Raw genomic sequence first — 18901 nt, forward strand, 5'->3', positions numbered from 1 at the left:
GTTTGGTCGACACCTGCTCGACTACCCCGCGGTGGACCCACGTTGTCTCACTGCCTTGTCTAATAAAACGTCAGGTAGGAAGGTGGGTAGTACGGTTCGATAGGACCAGGCCTGTGTTCCCGCTTACCGTAACAATAATAACAATCGATTGCCACCGCCGCTTTCGTTAGCCCCATCGTCGGACTCGGTTCCTTCCAAACTCGCCTCTCCAGCGGAGGAGTTCAAGGATCGAAAGAAGAAGAAAGACGAAATCGATCCCTTTCTTTTTAAGCAAGAAGAAGACGAATAAAAATAAACTAAAGTAAGAGGAAATCTCTCTGTGTTTGGGACAATAATTCGGTGAAAGAAGACTGAGAAAGAAGAGAACAATCATCCGGTGCAGTTGTTGTACGATTTTAGAGTGTATTTTCTCTCGAGCACAGATTTTTTTTTTCTTTTATGTTCCTTTTCTTTTGCCCTCGATTTTTGGCTTTAGATCCTGTTGTTGGCCGGTGATAGGTTCCAGTTTTAGACCGATTCTGACCTCAGTTAAGGCGGTGTTTGATCTTGGTTTCTATGGATCTTTGTTTTGCAGGTCGCGGAGCAGGCGCTGCGTGCTTTGGGTAATTAAGGTTAGAGATTCTTCTGCTACTGCTTGGTTAGATTAATCTTTGATGTGTTGTTCTATCTGCCCATCGTCCGATTCGGGACAGGAGTGTTCTTCTTTTGTTTGTTATCGTTGAACAAATTGAACAATTCACATCTTGATGTCAAAGAACGTCATCTAGATGTTAAAACTGCCATTTTGACTTCGATCGTGGCTGGAAATTTGGGGCAACAAATGTTTTTGTTCTTTTGATTAACTTTGTGTGTTGTTCTTTATATATATGTTATATTTTTCTGTGTGTATGTTTTTGTCTTATTAGAGAGAAATAAGATTCATTTTTTCAGCGCAGTTCACCATCTCTCTGTATGCTTATTATTGAATTCTTGTGATAGTGAGTTGTTATTTCCAGCAATGTGGTTTTGATGTCTTTGAACCTGGTGGTAGTTTCTGGATCTGAGATTGATTTGATGCTAGGGGAGTGTTATGATCTTTGCATATGAGTTATTGGAGGAGCATCTTGCCAAATTAGCACTTGTGACTTGGAATCTAAGGTTCCATTTGAGGACAAACTCCGGTTAGATCTATACCAAAGATTGGGAGAAAAGGATCAGATCGTTTCATTTTTGTTCGTGGTGAGTTTTTGGGATCTTCAAGTACTTTGATTGTGATTTGGGAGGTCATAAACTCTCATCACCCGCCGGACTTCTCCCATGCCTGGCTTTAGTGCTTCTGAAGGAACAAAGTGCTTCGCATGAGATTGATTGTGGATGAATCTGATGTTTATGGAGCACATGATGGAACTTGGAACGGATGCACATAATCTTACTGAATGAATCTGCAAGACCTGGAGATACCCATTTGTATACAGGCAGGACTAGTGGAATGAGAATATGCATATAGTTGTATTAAGTGAAAATTATTGATAAAGGATAGATGTTTCTTGCTTCTAATTAAGCTTGTGCATTATATTTTTGAAGATTATGCCTTTCTGTGGATTCCTAAATTTCTTTGCTTGAGGTATATTAGCAGCAGCGACCGAATGTGGGGTTAATGTGGGGTTTCGTAAGGAATGTACTTCAAGTTGGTGCAGGAGATCATATCTTAAAGATAGCGGAAGAGGTCACCGACCCCCCTTTTACATATGTCTTCTAACTCTGAGCTTCACGAAACTTGCTAATATGACTATTTATGTTTCAAGGCACGTTGCTTACGGCATAAAATTATTGCAGGTATTACTTGAGATTGTTTGGTAATGGAAGGAAAAAAGGAAAGAAATAATGATATGCAGATGGCACATTTAGAAGAACTTGAAAATTACTGCACCAATTTCATGAAATTGTTTGATAATGGAAAGGAAAAAATAAAAGTAAAGTTTGTATATGCCTATTTCATGTTGAGGAACTTGATAAATGATCTCTCTTCCTCAGTTATATGATGGTGGATATTGCTCACTCTTATATTTTGGACCAGCTGACAGTAATAGGTGTTAAATTAGAAATCAATCTTTCTTGGGACATTTAAATTTTTGTTACCAGACAATTCCAGCACTTAGTGTCAGTATTCTAAATCACATGTATGAAGTGCATCTAAAAGAATTCGAGAGTGAATGCCATACATGCTTAATTCTTTCACTTGATTGTAGCAGATGACTTCAAAATCCACATGGATTAGACACCAGCAATCTTCACATACATGAGTGTATCAGTGGTATTAGTATTTCTACCAGTTGTTAACAGGGGATGAGATTGGTATAGTGAAGCAATTGAAATGCAAGAAATTATTTCAAAAGCCAATCCCTCATTCCTTATTGTACCTGTCTCCTATGAAACCATTCAAGATAACCTAATTCCCAAAGATGTATTCTTCATATGATGGTTGGTGTTACAAACTTCTTGCCTTTGGTATTTATGTGAGTGCATGTATGATAAATTGATGATAATTACTCTTCGAACACAGTGTTGGGTTGAGTGCTTGTCTAGAAATCTTATTTAATTTAGAGCCATGTTAAAGATGTCATGATTGGAAACAACTTTCTTGTATGATTTTTGTTTCTGTGTCGATGACACGAGTTGATAAAGATTAATGCAGATTCCAGAGTATTTTTTGATTTGGCCACAACCTATTTCTGCCACGATCGTTTTTTTTTATTTTATGTAGATGATTAGATGTTCTTATCTTATCAAAGGTCAGAATATGTTCTTTTTGGTGCTTATCTTTTCTTAAATTGCTGCAAAGCTTATTGCTGTTACAGATTTTGTAGCTCTCAGATGTAAATAGTGATAGTTAATCCACCTTTGCATTTTTAATCAGTTTGACACTAAACAGTTACAGCAGTGTATTGGAGATGGCCGATAACAAAGAAAACACCTCCAAGAATCCAGATACCATTGGTCTACAAAAACAATGGGATGAGGTTCTGTGCCCCATCTGCATGGATCATCCTCACAATGCTGTGGTTCTCATATGCACTTCATATGAAAAAGGTTGCAGATCTTACATTTGTGATACAAGTTACAGGCATTCAAATTGCCTCGATCAATTCAGAAAATTGAGAATGAGCTCTAGTGACAGCCCATCTGGTTCCACCTCTACCATCCTTGAGAATGTTGATTCAGGGAGATCTCGCTTGGGCTCTCCTTACACCCTAGAATCTGCTTCCTTTCCTGGCGCCCTAGGGACAAGAACAGACATAGAGACCCATGGTGGTTACAGTTTTAATGATAGAATGACTACTGGTTTAGTCGAAGACTTAGACAACACTGGGGATAGACAAGCACAAGATAGATATTTAGCATCTCAGGTAGAAGCAAATGTTAGTTTTGATGAATCTGGTGGTGGTAATGCACCAGAAGACAATTGCTTGAAGTGCCCTCTCTGCCGGGGTGTTGTACTGGGTTGGATGATTGTTAAAGAAGCTAGACAGTATCTGGACCAGAAGCTAAGAAGCTGCTCCAGGGAATCATGCTTATATTCTGGAAACTACCAGGAGCTTCGTATACATGCCAGGAGAATCCATCCAACGACAAGGCCTGCTGAGGTTGATCCATCAAGGCAACGTGCTTGGCGCCACCTAGAACACCAGCAGGAGTATAGTGACATCCTCAGTGCCATCAGATCAGCATTGCCAGGGTCAGTTGTATTTGGGGATTATGTTATCAATGATGGGGAGAACCTGTCAGGTGATCGGAATGCACCGTGGTGGCCTACGCTTCTGCTGCTTCACATGATCAGTGGTCCAATAGGTTCATCATTTGATGAACGGAGAAGCTCTTCAAGGGCTGGGAGGGCTCGTCGGCGCTCCTCAACACGCCGCTACTTATGGGGTGAGAACTTGTTAGGCCTACAAGAGGATGATGGTTGGAACTCAGATGACAACATCCTGATATCAAGGAGGCGTAGGAGGATAATGAGATCAAGATGGGATGAGGAACAGCAGCCATGAGGTTATTTGCTTTTCAGCTGTTTCTGGTGTTCTATGAATTCTTTTGCTTGCTTCTTCTTCTTCTTCTCCACTAAGGATCGGCTTTGCAATACTGTTCCAGTTGTTTACACTGCATTTAGTCTCTACTGATGCCACTCAGATCATGATATTGGGTATCTTGGTAGCAGTTTCGGATTTGTGGACTCTTCACAAAAGCATATATTGCAGACAAAGTGGCTATCATTGTTGATCATTTGTGACCAAACCTAATGATGTCAGCTATTTCAAGCCTCCTATATGTTAAAATTGGTCACAGACGAAATTGTATCTCAGGTTAGATATGCCTTTTCTAGTGGTCATAATCATGTGTCGCAAAACTTTATTTTTTACTGTATAACTAATGCAATTCCAAAATTATAACAATGTAGGTTGATCTTGAATTTGTATGATTTGCATGAAAAGATTTCTTGACACTATCCATTTTTTACCATGTTATATATTCATTAAGAAGTCCAGGTTTGTATTGTGAAAGAATGAAGGATTGATTTACAATCCACTCATCTGCTTAGATGAAGAGCTCACTGAGAACTGCAAATTAGATGGTTCTGCACCGATAAGAATTGGATCTTTGCTGCAACTGATAGGATCTCAACTCTTCACACTTATCTTTAATATGCCTTTGCATGAGGCTGTTTGCGATTATTATATGCCAATCTTGGATTAACTACCTTTGGCACTGATATTAGATGTTACATGTTATTAGCTTAGGTTCTCTACACCTTATTTTTAGCTTAGTTCCTGAAACAGATCAGTGTTCTGATGAAAAGTTGTATCCCTGTTGCTGCAGCACCTCTAAAGGTGGAGGTTGTTCCAGCATATAGGGTTTAGGGTTATTCAACAAAAAAAATAACATTATATTGCTGATAACACACAATTGGAACATGAAAGCCAGTTGGATCATGCTGCACATCTCAGAGCTTTCACTGCCTCAAAATAAAAAGATCAAGATCTATGTTTCGATTCAACTATATAAATTGAGGTATGTTCCGGCCCAAAAATTGAACGTTAGCCATTGTTGCAAGCAGTGATTTAAATAGGTGCTCGGTCGAGGCGAGGTGAGACCTAAGCGTCTCGTGTGTGGACTAGGCAGTACGCTTCAATGAAGCGTCGCTTGGGCGCTTGCCCGAACCCAAGTGTCGAGCGCTTCGAGCGAGCACCCAGTTCAAATAAGGCAACCGAACCAGTTTGGTTCAAATAATAGTTAGTATTTAGTAACATAATTTCTTACCCTCAAAAGCCACCCTTTATGCCCGCATGATCCCGAGCCAACCCTAGCGCTACTTCTGCCTCTGTCGCCAACACTTTCTACTACTGCCTTCATCGCAGATGTAGCAGATCGAGCCTTCCTCTGTCGTTGACGGACACATCTCATAGCTTTCAATGCCTCAAAATAAAAAGATCAAGATCTATGTTTCGATTCAACTATATAAATTGAGGTATGTTTCGGCCCAAAAATTGAACTTTAGCCATTGTTGCAAGCAGTGATTTAAATAGGTGCTAGGGAGCTCGCTTAGGTGCTCAGTCGAGGCAAGGTGAGGCCTGAGCGCCTCGTGTGTGGACTAGGCAGTACGCTTTAATGAAGCACCGCTTGGGCGCTCGCCCAAACCCAAGTGTCGAGTGCTTCGAGCGAGCACCCAGTTCAAATAAGGCAACCAAACCAGTTTGGTTCAATAATAGTTAGTATTTAGTAACACAGTTTCTTACCCTCAAAAGCCACCCTTTATGCCCGCACGATCCCGAGCCAACCCTAGCGTTGCTTCTGCCTTTGTCACCAACACTTTCTACTACTGCCTCTATCGCAGATGTAGCAGATCGAGCCTTCCTCTGTCGTTGACGGAGGGGTCCGACAACATAGCAAGAGCCTATAGCTTCCTTCCATCGTCGCTCCATGTGTAGTTCCTTTCACTATCGAGGGAGAAGACCACAAGTTCCTTCGCCACTGACGGACGCCCTATAGAGCTTTTGTCGCTGCGATTGCTGTTGTCTGCAGCTTCTGTCGTTGCTGCCATTCGCAGTGCTGCCACGACTATCTTAAACTAATCCTTTGCCGCTACTACTGCCAGCTTCTCATCGTTGTTGCTATCACTTTCCACTATTGATTCCCACTATCAATGATCTTTTTATCCTCATCTGTTACTGTTAATAAATCTTTTCTCTTCTTCTAACTACTATTAACAGTAAGTAATATATTATTAACAGTATATTTTTAATTTAATATTATATTTTTATTTAAATAATTATATTTATTAATTATATTATATATTTTTTATATTTTAATATTTTAGAGTGCATCGTTTCTCTCAAGTGTTTTGGGACTTGACACTTTTTGACGTCTCGTGCTTTTTAAATCACTGATTGCAAGCACAATTAGAGCAAAACTAACATCATGTCATCTCATTACACATCGACAAAATTCTTTATACATTTGAATATGTTGTAGCATCACCACAAAGAATAGGTAGTAGTAACTCATGTCCGGAAGAAAAAAAAAGGAATACACTTGTCCACAATTCTCAAATGGACGATAAATACTCAAGACATAAAGCCACTCGAAAACAAGGACTAAAGAGGAAAAAAGAAAAAAAGCCTGTGTTTTCAAGGGAAATTATCCCCTAATTGGCAGCTTCATCTGTTTGCTCGAGTCTGTGCCTTCTGCTGGTATGCCATGGACATGGCACGCAGTCTGTCGGTTATCTCACTAAATGAGGGCCGTGCCACGGGATCCGGTGACCAACATTGTTCCATTAACCTTCTCCATTCAGATTCGCAACGTTCTGGTATGGGCGGTCGAAGCTTGTTGTTCAAGATTCCACCTGTAAGTTTCACAAAAAGATGATGATTTTGTTGCACAAATTTAATCAAATCATCGAGTATCAGCTTATCCCCATGGAAATGAAAAGATGATAACCAGTGGTCTGATTAGCAATTCACTTATAGAAAAAAATAAGCTCTCGGATTTTGATGATGAAATCAATTGTAAATTATTTGATCTAATCTATATGCTGAGAAAAGTGTACAGAAATAACTACGATGACAGTAAGACATAAAACATGTGTTGTGTTGGAATCAAGATCGAGATCTCGTTGGAAATTCAAGAGTTCGTCGAAAGTCCGAACGTTCGTCGAAAGTTCTTCTGCCGGAACCAAACGAGAAGTCCAGGAGCTTGTCAAATAAGCTCGTCAGAACTCACCAAGAAGATCGTTGTAAAGTCCGGGAGCTTACCGAATTTTATACAATCCTCGAGCTCATGCCTTTGTGTGAAGTGTAACCATAAAATAGTTTCCGTATGCCCAAAATAGCAGAAATGAGAAAGAAGGAGCATAAATTCTGAAGAAAATTGGAAACAGATATTATTACTACAGATGGTGCATGTGATTGTGAAATGGATGATTTGATCAATTATATGTCTAAATAGAGAAGACAAAGGCAAAAAGTCGACAATTTAACATGGACATAAATCATCGTCGACGAATATGTTAAGTACACAACAATGTATTGTTGTTGATAGAAAAACAAGCCTTGTGAAATTCTTACTAGATAGTAAATTAGCATTTACCTATGATCGCGCCACAATGCATATTCGCGTAAGGTTCTTCCCCGGTCAGGATTTCCCACATAACTATTCCAAAAGAGAAAACATCAACCTAGAAATGACCAAGACATGCATGCTGTTAATTGGCTCTGTCTTAATTTCAAGAAGAAGCATTGCATGAGACTAAACACTGACTCTATATGGAGATCACCTTTTCAGAAACCCTGCTACTGCTCCCATTCAATAGTTCCGGTGCCATCCATGGGAGGGTTCCTCGCACACCACCAGAAACCAGGGTATTTCTTTTAATTCTTGACAATCCAAAATCTCCAACCTACGAAATTACACATGAAAATATCTCCTAAGCTAACTCGAAGTTTAGTAGGAAGTTAAAGTTTTTTCTCCGGAATTGGACAGCATATGAGGAATAATATAGAAGATGCAACCAGCTGAAAAAATATATATATATATATATTTTCACACGATGCAGATCGAGTGCATCGAAATACATTTCTCAAGCTATATATATATATATATATATATATATATATATGTATGTTTGGGGACCTACCTTGCATATCGGTCGCTGGAGATCTCTAAGATTCACTAGTAAGTTGTCACATTTGAGATCAAAATGAACTATGTTCTTTGAATGCAAATATTCCATCCCAAAAGCAGCATCCATTGTGATTATAAGCTTTTTGCGATGATCAAGTGCGCTAAAGAAAAAGTAACATCATCAGCATAATCATGCAATTTTTGCACCGGTGAAATCAATACAAGAAAATTTTATGGCTCACCTGTCCTTCCTTAGCAGGACATGCCTGAGTGATCCATTCACCATGAACTCTGTGACGGTGGCCAATGTTCCCCCAGCACCATCTGGAACTACCCCATAAAAAGCTACCACGTTTGGATGGTGAAGTTTCGAAAGAATCTGTGCCTCCCTCCAGAAATCATTGCTCTGTAGAATGAATCGAGCAGTATTCCAGTATAATCAATCAACTCGCGAAATGCATTACGTTTAAGTAAGTGAATAGCATGTCTGAATAGGAACTAATGGATGCAAAATTTGAAGATTTCAGGTTATTTTAAGCTTCATCAGTTTAACACTAAGGTCTTAATCAGAGCCCATATGGATTTCCTGCAACTAAAATAAGATCAAATTTTGCATCAAAAGTCTTAACAAAAAGGCTTCTCCTATGTTGCTTATAAAAGATGAAAGTAATTGGATTGAATTGGTCGATTTCCTAAGCAACGAATCTGATAGAACATACCAGTGAAGCCCCGCCGCTAACTTGGAAATTTTTAGTTCATGAAAGGTAAGCAAAGTGTAACTATCAATTATCTAAACAAGATAGTAGTATAGCTGATAACACAGTAGAAGATCAGGTCACCAACAAACCAGTCGTTCTTGCTCAGAGGATCTCCCTGCGAAGCAGCTTTTTTTGATACGTTTGATTGCAACATCTGTTCCCCGCCACTTTCCATGGTAGACAGTTCCAAAAGTACCAGATCCCAGTTCATGTAGCTCCTCAAGATCAGCATTTTTTATAATCTGAACATAAATAAGAATTTTAGCAGCATATCTAAGCACCTTGTTTTCTTAGCAACCAAGAGTTTTGAAGCCACTTTGTATGATAGGCGACAAAAATGATCGGTGGTATACAGATCTTGTGCTCACCAAACATAAAACCTAGGATATCATGAAGCTTTCCATGACAAACGACTAATTGATCTTATTCGACACATGGAAGTTCCTTTTTCTTCTTCTTCTTTTTTTTTTTTTTTTGCACAAGGACATGTTGTGAAACCATATGCAGAAAACATTTTAACTTTCTTTCTTGGACATAACACTCTTTCATACACAATAATGCTTACAGTAAGATCCGAATTATATATTTGAGGGGACTATAGAAAAAGGACATACAAAAAAGGTCCATGAAACCTTACTGTAGAAGAAGAGGCAACAAAAACAAAAAAAGAAATTTTTATTACTAGTTATCGGTACCACATTTATAATTTGTGAACAATACATTGAACCAAGTCTAAGTATGACTGTCAGTATAAACATTTGTCTCGAGTATGACTGTCAGTAAGTGTTGAGAACTGAGCTTATCAATCAAAGAACAGAGCATTGTCAATTGAGAAAACCTTAGTTATGCTATTTAGTTACTTGTTGAGAATGGTAACAGTCGAGCATATGTTAAAAGTCTTTGAAATCCTTGAAACACATTTTGAGGTGAATCATTTGATGAGAAATACTCATCACAAAATTTGCAAACTATGTTATGAACCAAAAGGAAGCTTTGGTCTCAAAATAATTGAAATAGTTGCAGAACCAATTAGCAAGCTGTTGCAGAAAATATAACCTGCAGTTCAGATTGTAGAACATTAACATTTTTACCTGCAAACCATAAATCCCAGCTTCTATTTCTGCTATCGCAGCATCACTTATAGATTCGTCCAGTTCTCTTACTCCAGCTTTCATATCCTGGATTTTAGATATTCAGCCACCATATCTAATATAAGGAATCGAATTAACAATCTTAAGAACCAAGTACAATAAAATCCATTTTTACCTCATTTTCAGACTCTGCTGGATAGATCCCAGCATCAGTCACTTCTGGCAATAAGGAATCATCATCTGCATCTTTAACAGTCTCACGAAGTACATGGGGAACAACTACTGCTGAAAACAGGATGGATGACGGAACAGCATGAGTTACATCCTCGACCGTAACAATTCCCTCGATTGGATGTTTGTCATGCATCTCGTGTACAGATTGTTTGCCATTCTCTTTCAACTGCTTGTGACCGCAGAAGCCATTTTCCTTTACAGTGCAACCTGAATCTGAAAAATCAACAACGCTTTGATCAAGGCAAGAAACTTCTCTCTCTGAATTTTCAGTGATAGCAGGAGTCCATGACAAAAACCAATTAGGAAGGTCGTGGTCAAGCAAGTCCTGGTCGAGATCACCATATTCTTGGTTATTCTTCATATTCTGAGATATTATGACAGATGGAAAATGAGAGACAGGGGCATTTGATGGCATGTCGACTACGCCATTTGAGTCTCTGTCACCAGAGCTTTCTCTAGCCATCTGTTCGGCAGATTTCTTCTGGTGCACTGTTTCTGAAGAATCCTTAGGCCAGGGAACAGGAGATACAGCAATGGTGTTTCCACCTTCACATGCAAAATCACAATTTAACAGCTGAAATGATTCGCCATGCTGACCATTAACCTTTCCACAACTTTTCACAGATATGTCTTGTATGCATCCATCGATTTGCTCACTAGAACAGTGCTCCATATGATTATCTGGATGAGAAGTTAAAACGATTGAAGATGCAGGAACAGAGGTTTCTAGCGCCTCTAACTCTTCAGAAGAAAGACGAGCTTCAAGCAATCTGCATTCTTTCATGGAAGTTTCTGATTCTTCAGAACGATTATTTTGACGAGTCTTGTAATCCTGAGGGTGTATAGCCTGCATAATATTATCATAAGAACATCCATGTAGCAAATTCTGATCTACCAATTCTTTATTCCGATGCTCCTTATCTGTAAAGTCTAGAGTCTGATAATGAAAATAATTTATACCACATAGCTCTGGCTGCTGAGAAAAGCGAACCTGAGCATCGGTAGGCATGGTTCCTTGTGATTCAAAGAGAAGACTCGGTCGTGGCCTTGATCCTTCCTCCAAGTTACCTATGTGTGGCTCAGAGTATGGTGATACCTTCGTGTATGGTTTCATTGTTTCATGCTGATTCTGAAGAAATGAATCAGAACACTCATGAGGCGCAATTTGAAAGGCAGAGAGTGAAACATCTGATCCTGTTACCCAACCCAAGTTTTCTGCTGCCCGTCCAAGATGTCTTTTTGAATCAAAAGATATATCCATTGCAGGAGGTATTTCACAACGAGGATATGCAGCAAGGTTGGTTTCACTGTGGGTAAACAGCGGCTTAACCAAGCCTTTCATCTGACTGTGATCTTGTAATGGTGCTACCGCATGGGATCTGAGTGGCAGATCAACATCAGTATGTGAGTTATCATGAAGCTTTGCTCCTGCGGCACTTGGAGAATACCCTGTATCGAAAACATAATAACTCCCCAATGGTTGCAGGGGCTTTATCTGATCATCCACGGATTGCTCCTGAGGATATCTCGTATCTCGTTGCTGAATTGGCTTTGGAGAAAAAGGAGGTGATTGGAATGGGGACTTCAGTCCACTTGGAGAGTTAATAAAGAACTGAGGGGAAAGATGATGATTGAAGATTCCGATACCGTTTTGGGCCTTCGCCCCATCGAGTGCATCGAATTGAGGACAAGAAGGAGACTCTTTATGCAAACTTGGAGAATCATCCAGATGACATCCCATTTGACCTGAGAAGCTATTTCTTCTCGAGTTCTTTCTCGGGCTCGGGTCTAGCATGTTATTAACGGCGACAACATACTGATACTCTGAGTTGCTCTGCAGTCCTAATGAATCTAGACAAGTGTTCTCAGACTCATTGAGAAAGATAAGAAATAATCGGAGTCGCTGTGAAGCATCAGCCTTTTCAACCCCATAGTGCTCTTCCATCATATTCTGCAGGTCCTCATCGGAAGCAACAGATATCAAAGCATCTAGTTCTTCACCTGGAAGCTGATACTTGATCGTATGAGGTTGCTTGCAAATGCCAAAAGTTTTATGCATGAGTTCTTTCCATGTAACATTCTTACCCATGGAAACAATTCGAGTTTCGCCACCGACGTACCTCAGTTTCCCATCTCCCGGTCTTGGCAAGATCTTTCCACCAAAGCTGCACAGGAGCTTCAACTTCCCAGACTGAGGGCTACTCGAGGCTGCAGATCCCTGACAGTCGTGACGACAAACTTGAATTGGCCGTAAAAATGAACCGGTTTCAGAATGCTCATCCCGATACTTGTCAGACACCCTCTGATCATCCTCAGTAGGACTTTTGTTGGTCTGACTCCGATCAGCGTAGTATCCCAGACACTTGACATCCGTCACTTGCCCTGTGGCCAAACTAGAATTTGAAACCTCAGAATATACTGTAGAAACTGATCTTCTCAGACCAAGAAGACATGTCAGATCTTCATAGCCTGAATGGAAATTCTGGTAATTGTTACAACCATCTCTTTTTATACGTCCTCGATCCATTTTGTGTGAAAGTGGCTCAATCTTGAAGAAACTCCACAAACAATTCCTCTCCTATTAGATCATATACATATACCAAGGCACATGAACTAGAGACCAAATGGATATGGTACGCCATGGTTGTCCATCATATGGATCGTATAACATCTAAAACACGCGTCCCCCTCCATCTCTTACATTTTGGATATTCACCCAATGCTACTTTCTGAACCCAAGTAAAGGATTCTGGCATCAGAATTTGGTTGTAGCGATTCTTATCACACTAAGCTTCTAATATACCCATCAACTTTCCAAATTGCTTAAAAGAAGCAATCCCTAGAGACGATTCTGTCACCTACACACACGATCACCAAGTTGTTTACAGAAGAAGCAGCTCTTTTTGCAGCACAATTTAGATACCTGCAAACATCTATCCGACATTACCACGGGACCAAGGCAAAAGAGCTTTTACCTCTCAAGACGCAGAACTCGATACATATCCAGCGCAATTCAAAGTACGCAACCAAAAACAGAGAATCGATCGGTGAAGTCGAGGAACAGAACTCAACAAGGGGGAAACAAAGGGTCGCATCGATCGGGAATCGTGCCCTTCGAAAAGGCAATACCGACTCGCAAGAAGGGATCTTTAGGATCTAAAAGCTTGTATTTTTTTTAGGGGGAAAATCGAGAGAGTACCTGCGGCGAAGTTTTCCGGCATCGATCAGCAAACCCGCACCGGAATTCAGGACAAATCTGATGGGAAAAGGAGTGGATTATGGAACAAAAAATTCCTCCTTTCTCCCATCATTTTCCTCCCTTCCCTTCGTTTAGAGCGACGGAATAACTAGAGCTCCGAAGGTCAAGGGAGGAAGGACACACATGAGGAGAAGGCGGCATCGATAAAGGCAAGTGGATTTACCGCGCTCCTCTCTCTCTCTCTCTCTCTCTGTCTCTCTCTCCCCCCACAACACGACGTGTCGTGGAATTTGCGTAATCGCTTTATGTTGGAAGCTAATAAAAGGTCTTTAAATAAGTGGAAATGCCTTCTTGGAGTCGATGGAAAGCGTTCCACGTCGGCAGATCCGTCCCCGCAGCTGATTCGTGATGCAATCAACCTAAAAGGACGCATACAATAAGATTCCATCCACCGGCCATGTTTTGTCGGAATGCTTCACGTCCCAAACAACACTTTCTAATTCTAATTAAATAATAGCATGAAATATGTAATATTCGAATGGAAAAAAAATATATTGAATAATAAAATAATTCTATTCATCATAAATTCAACTTAAATATTTATTTTCTAATTTATGGAGTATTTGTTTTAATTTAAGATTACAGTTATATAAATATGAAATTGACCGTTTGAATAGACTGTTTACTGTTGTGATGGTGAAAATGTCAAAAACATTTTTGCCATTTATTTATCTTAAAATTAGTTATTTGGGCTTTGTTGGTGACCAAATCGATTCAAGTGCGGCTCGTTTGGCTCGGGAACGAACCACGGTCGAACCGACTCGCCGACGCCGGTTGTTGTCATCATCATTCTTATTTCTTTCTGCTGTGAATCCAATAGATGTGAGCCAACACTGCTTCTCGTACGCTAAGTCGGTGGTTAAATCATGTCGTCGTCGTCCTTCCACCGCCTTCGCGACCATATAATCGGTCGCAATCGTCATATTTCATCGCTGTGCCCGGTCTCCCTCTTCTGCTTGATCCCTACATGTCGCCGTCGACTCCGACTCTGATATTTCCCTCCTCCTCCTCCTCCTCCCAGTGGTGGCCACCACCGGCCCCGGTCAGGTGTCGCCCTGGCCTGCGATCGCATACGCATCCAAGACTCCCCGCGGCTCCGCCACCTCGCCAAGTACGCAGACGTCCTCGAGGCCAAGGTTTCGACGCCGGCGACTCCCTGATCGGCATCCGGGTCCATCGGGATCTGCAACAGAGTAGCCTGTGCCCCAGTATGCACTTCCGTAACCACTTGACAAACCGATGATTCTCCCCTGTGGCCGCGGAGGAGACCTAGCCGGCGAGTCCATCGCCGGAGTGCCGATCGGAACTACAGTAACCAAGAGACGCGTCTCCGTTGTTCCTCCGCGCGGCAAACCCTCGACCGAGGGATAAAAAACCCTCTTTAGATCCGAAGGCAATACGTCGAATCCGGTATTGCCTTCGGATCCAAGGGTTTTGCCGCCCTTCCGGCGTCAATCCAGGGCCTCAAGCACGACTCCGCCATACGAGAGGGGCGGATCCCAGCGACGGAAGGACCGGATAGCGTCAAGAAAACAAAGAGGAGAAGTCGGGAGTGACGAACGCGGCGAGAGGGGACGACGAGGAGAAGCGCATAACAACCTATCCATCCGTCGCTTCCGACTCATGGTACGCATCTTCACGACGCCCATCAGGATGGTATGCGCATCTCAAAGCATCAAGATGCAATGTGTAAGGACGCCGCCTCGGAACAAAGCCGCTGGTCGCACAGCGCGCCCACTCACAAAGCTCCGTGAAGGAGACACGTCAGCGTAGAGTCGTCAAACCAAAGAAGATGGAAGTCCTTGTCATGTTATATATATTTCCAAGAAAGTACATAATTAATTGGTTATGTGGGAGATATGATAAATCTAATTGCGCGTCAAAAATAAAAAGGAGAAGAAGAAGAAGATAGCATGTAATTTGATTTTGTTTGATATAATTTTTTTTTGTTAAAATATCTTATTTTTCTTGGAGGGCTTCGATTGAAACCTTCAAACTCAACCTTTTCTCCTCAAATTTAATGTATTTGTTTCAATTTTTTTTCCTGAATTTATTGAGTGAGAACTCTCTCTCTCTCTCTCTCTCTCTCTCTCTCTCTCTCTCTCTCTCTCATCCAGTTATACACTTTTGTCTATATAGATAAATTGTTTAACTTTGCAGATGGATCAAGAAAGTATATGATGAACATAGATGTGAAAATAACTAGTTCTCAAGTTCTTTATATTTAAGAAAAAGATAATTAATTATTATGCCATCTTTCTTTCTCTTAGAAAAAGATGAGTGAAAGGTACTAAACCCAGAAGACTAGTGATTCAAATCCCCATCCTTCATTTATGGATGAGTTAGCTAATGCATGAAATGAGTAAATGAGATTTATAAGTACTGCAAGCCCTACTCCTTATTCTATCAATGTTTATGTATAAAGAAAAACTCTCAAACTCCAACATAACTAAACATGAACTAATAATAATAATAATAATAATAATAATCATCATCATCATCATCATCGACTACGGCCAAGGCAAGCAACTCTTCATCTACTTAATCTCTTCTCTGCATATAGTATAGGATATAAGATATAATTGAGATGTTATGATGAAATTAAACATAGTGCATATAAGATATAAGATAGTGCTTAAAAAAAAAAGATAATTAAGATTCCATCACTAGATAGCCTTCACTTTGTGAGAATAAACATAGTGTCATCTGTCCTCCCCACATCTACAAGAATCTTCTGTAAAGAAACCCTGGTTTAGGTTCAACTGTGGTCACAGAATCCCTAGGAAGCCATGAAGAAGTTGCAAGTATAGACACTATTATACCCACAAAGAAATCATATGCAGTCTGATAGTGGTGAAAGATCCAAGGCAAGGTGGAGCAGTGACAATTCATGCATCCCTATCCAACCAATCCTTCATCCATAACACAAAGTTACAGCACACATTCCCATGATCTTTAGGAACTTAGGGTTTGGGAAATTCCATGCATATTAAAAGAAGAGAGACTAAGCTGCATGCGTCCACATACTTCCTCACCATGGATCCTGAATCCAAAATAAAGAGGTGGGAGTCACCATCACTCCCTTTCATCCTCCAAACCAGGTTCTGTTCATCGGTGAGCAATGGCATCCACCTTTTCCAAAGGGTCTGTTCTACCTTAAAGGAACTGCACAAAAATATACTTTGATCTGCTAATCTGCAAAGAGATTATATGAATGACATCTGATCATGCATACATACCTTACAGTTCCATATTTCATTTTGCTGAATGACAAGATACATGGAGGATTGATTGTTTTAGCAGTGACAGATGAATCTAATTTAGCTTTCTGCTCATGCCAGCTAAAAACTTGGATGAACCTCAAAGTCAGAAGACTATGACATGTATCCTGAGATGATGGATCTTGTCATTTTGTCTCTTTATCCAAAAGTTACATGAAACTTCAATGCTGGGTGTTCTTCAAGTTCTCCACATGGAATTCATCTTTCATGAATGATTTCTTTGCCTTGGATGCAGCAGTAAAAGGAAAGGAATTTGACTGCCAAGGCAAACAGTAATAACTGTAACCGTCATCCCAAATCTATGTTTGTGTTTCTAGGTGAGACTTTGGATGATATGTATGATTCCTTCCTGCTGCTTTTCCACAATACAACATTAAGAAACCAGGGGCTTAATTCTTTGAATTGTGGAATAACATGATTAGATCTTTTCCCGAAGAATACAATGTCAAGAGCTCTCGTGTTCTTGTTGATTTCTTGATAGACTATGGATCATAACCTTGTCAAACATGCTTCACCCACATTAAATTAATGGCGGAGGAGATGAAGGCCGCTCATGACCTTCACATGGAGCTCTTGCGTTGCCCCCAGCTATTTATAGACCCATCAACCTCCCTGCCTCATCCACACCTCCGTCTACTGGTCTCCTCCTTCCTCACCTGTTTGATCATGGCCCATTCGTCCGACCACCGTGACAGCTTCAAGAGGAGATGCAAATGGGTTAACGGCCCTCTCATTGTAGGAGCCGGCCCTTCGGGTTTGGCCGTGGGTGCGTGCCTCAAGGAGCATGGCGTCCCCTTCGTGATCCTTGAGAGGTCAAACAGCATCGCCTCCCTGTGGCGAAACCGCACCTACGATCGCCTAAAGCTCCATCTCCCCAAGCAGTTCTGCCAGCTTCCCAAGCTCCCCTTCCCCGTCGACTTCCCCGAGTACCCCACCAAGGACCAGTTCATAGACTACTTGGAGTCCTACGCCGCACGCTTCGAGCTGAATCCACAGTTCAATGAGACAGCGCAGTCGGCGAAGTTCGACGACACGTGCGGTATGTGGCGCGTCAGGACCGCTGCCAGCTGCAACGCCGAGGTGGAGTACATTTGCCAGTGGCTGGTCGTGGCCACGGGGGAGAATGCAGAGTGCGTGATCCCGGAGATGGAAGGACTGAAGGAGTTCGGCGGGCAGGTGATTCACGCGAGCGACTACAGGTCCGGCGAGGCCTACCGGGGAAAGCAAGTCCTCGTGGTGGGCTATGGCAACTCCGGCATGGAGGTCTGCGTCGATCTCTGCCACCACAATTCCTTCCCCGTCATGGTCGTCCGCGACTCGGTAAACGCTCATCCACATCTTACTGCTGCATAATGCCCCGCTAACTCTGGTCACTGATCGGGCTACTGATCTGATCACCAGGTACATGTTCTACCGAGAGAGATTTGCAAGAAATCGACGTTCGAGTTGGCTGTTCTGTTGATGAAATGGTTTCCGGTCAAGTTGGTCGACAGGATTCTGCTGGCCTTGTCGTGGATGATACTGGGGAACATGGAGGAATACGGCCTGAAACGACCATCTCTTGGTCCCTTGGAGCTCAAACACAAGCAGGGGAAGACACCGGTTCTCGATCTGGGAGCGCTGGGAAAGATCAAATCCGGTGAGATAAAGGTGGTTCCTGGAATCAAGCGGCTCTTGCATGGCGGTGTGGAGCTGGTCGATGGCCGCGTCATTGATGTCGACTCGGTCGTTCTTGCCACTGGCTACTGCAGCAACGTTCCTTCATGGTTGCAGGCAAGTCGAACTCTCACTGTAACAACAGAACTCCTCCATAATCTTCTCAGCTTTCGGAGAAGCATTGAAGTCGAAAGTTTGCAGGACACTGACTGCTTCAACAAGGATGGTTTTCCGAAGCAGCCATTCCCGAACGGGTGGAAAGGGAAGACAGGGCTTTATGCTGTTGGATTCACAAAGAGAGGGTTGGCCGGTGCATCTCATGATGCAGTGAAGGTAGCAGAGGACATTGGCAGGGTGTGGAGAGAGGAAACAAAGCAGGCAAAGCATATCATTGCCTGCCATAGGAGATGCATCTCGCAGATCTGATGAAGAGCTCTGTAGCTCATGCTAGTTTCCTGTCCTTCC

The 18901-nt window shown here is 41.6% G+C and overlaps 3 protein-coding genes across 22 annotated transcripts; 2 read left to right on the plus strand and 1 right to left on the minus strand.

Annotated features, from left to right (window-relative positions):
- Nucleotides 1-165: 165 nt before the first annotated feature.
- LOC135629388 (uncharacterized) lies at nt 166-4487 on the plus strand. 19 transcript variants are annotated; one of them, XM_065136670.1, is made up of 3 exons: nt 166-402; nt 575-611; nt 2897-4487. In XM_065136670.1, the coding sequence occupies exon 3, from the start codon at nt 2931-2933 to the stop codon at nt 4026-4028; it is 1098 nt and encodes a 365-aa protein (XP_064992742.1). In that variant the 5' UTR covers nt 166-402; nt 575-611; nt 2897-2930; the 3' UTR covers nt 4029-4487. The 19 variants fall into 19 exon arrangements, with proteins under 19 accessions (XP_064992742.1, XP_064992743.1, XP_064992747.1 ...); XM_065136671.1 differs by having other exon boundaries at nt 2912-4487; XM_065136675.1 differs by having other exon boundaries at nt 2918-4487.
- Nucleotides 4488-6451: 1964 nt separating this feature from the next.
- Nucleotides 6452-13741, minus strand: LOC135628242 (uncharacterized). Of its 2 annotated transcripts, XM_065134829.1 has the most exons (10): nt 13440-13741; nt 11232-13163; nt 10182-11087; nt 10007-10093; nt 9005-9157; nt 8400-8563; nt 8171-8318; nt 7811-7933; nt 7624-7711; nt 6452-6880 (listed from the first exon to the last, which is right to left on the minus strand). In XM_065134829.1, the coding sequence occupies exons 2-10, from the start codon at nt 12765-12767 to the stop codon at nt 6693-6695; spliced, it is 3393 nt and encodes a 1130-aa protein (XP_064990901.1). In that variant the 5' UTR covers nt 12768-13163; nt 13440-13741; the 3' UTR covers nt 6452-6692. The 2 variants fall into 2 exon arrangements, with proteins under 2 accessions (XP_064990901.1, XP_064990900.1); XM_065134828.1 differs by having other exon boundaries at nt 10182-13163.
- A 3602-nt stretch (nt 13742-17343) lies between these two features.
- Nucleotides 17344-18862, plus strand: LOC135629194 (probable indole-3-pyruvate monooxygenase YUCCA5). Its single transcript, XM_065136384.1, has 3 exons — nt 17344-18100; nt 18182-18553; nt 18638-18862. Exons 1-3 carry the CDS (start codon nt 17345-17347, stop codon nt 18860-18862), a joined length of 1353 nt encoding a protein of 450 aa, XP_064992456.1. The 5' UTR covers nt 17344.
- The last annotated feature ends 39 nt before the right edge of the window (nt 18863-18901 follow it).

The sequence above is a fragment of the Musa acuminata genome, chromosome BXJ3-1 (assembly GCF_036884655.1).
Source record: "Musa acuminata AAA Group cultivar baxijiao chromosome BXJ3-1, Cavendish_Baxijiao_AAA, whole genome shotgun sequence".
Lineage (NCBI taxonomy): Eukaryota > Viridiplantae > Streptophyta > Magnoliopsida > Zingiberales > Musaceae > Musa > Musa acuminata.

Bases quoted from the DNA above. Each gene is read 5' to 3' on its own strand.
- LOC135629388 (XM_065136669.1), top strand. From the start codon at position 2,931: ATGGCCGATAACAAAGAAAACACCTCCAAGAATCCAGATACCATTGGT.
- LOC135628242 (XM_065134828.1), bottom strand. From the start codon at position 12,767: ATGGATCGAGGACGTATAAAAAGAGATGGTTGTAACAATTACCAGAAT. The intron at 10,094-10,181 runs GTAAAAATGGAT...TCTAAAATCCAG, and splicing joins CAGCAGAGTCTGAAAATGAG to GATATGAAAGCTGGAGTAAG. The intron at 9,158-10,006 runs GTAAAAATGTTA...ATTTATGTTCAG, and splicing joins CTGGGATTTATGGTTTGCAG to ATTATAAAAAATGCTGATCT.
- LOC135629194 (XM_065136384.1), top strand. From the start codon at position 17,345: ATGGAGCTCTTGCGTTGCCCCCAGCTATTTATAGACCCATCAACCTCC. The intron at 18,101-18,181 runs GTAAACGCTCAT...TCTGATCACCAG, and splicing joins TCATGGTCGTCCGCGACTCG to GTACATGTTCTACCGAGAGA. The intron at 18,554-18,637 runs GCAAGTCGAACT...GAAAGTTTGCAG, and splicing joins ACGTTCCTTCATGGTTGCAG to GACACTGACTGCTTCAACAA.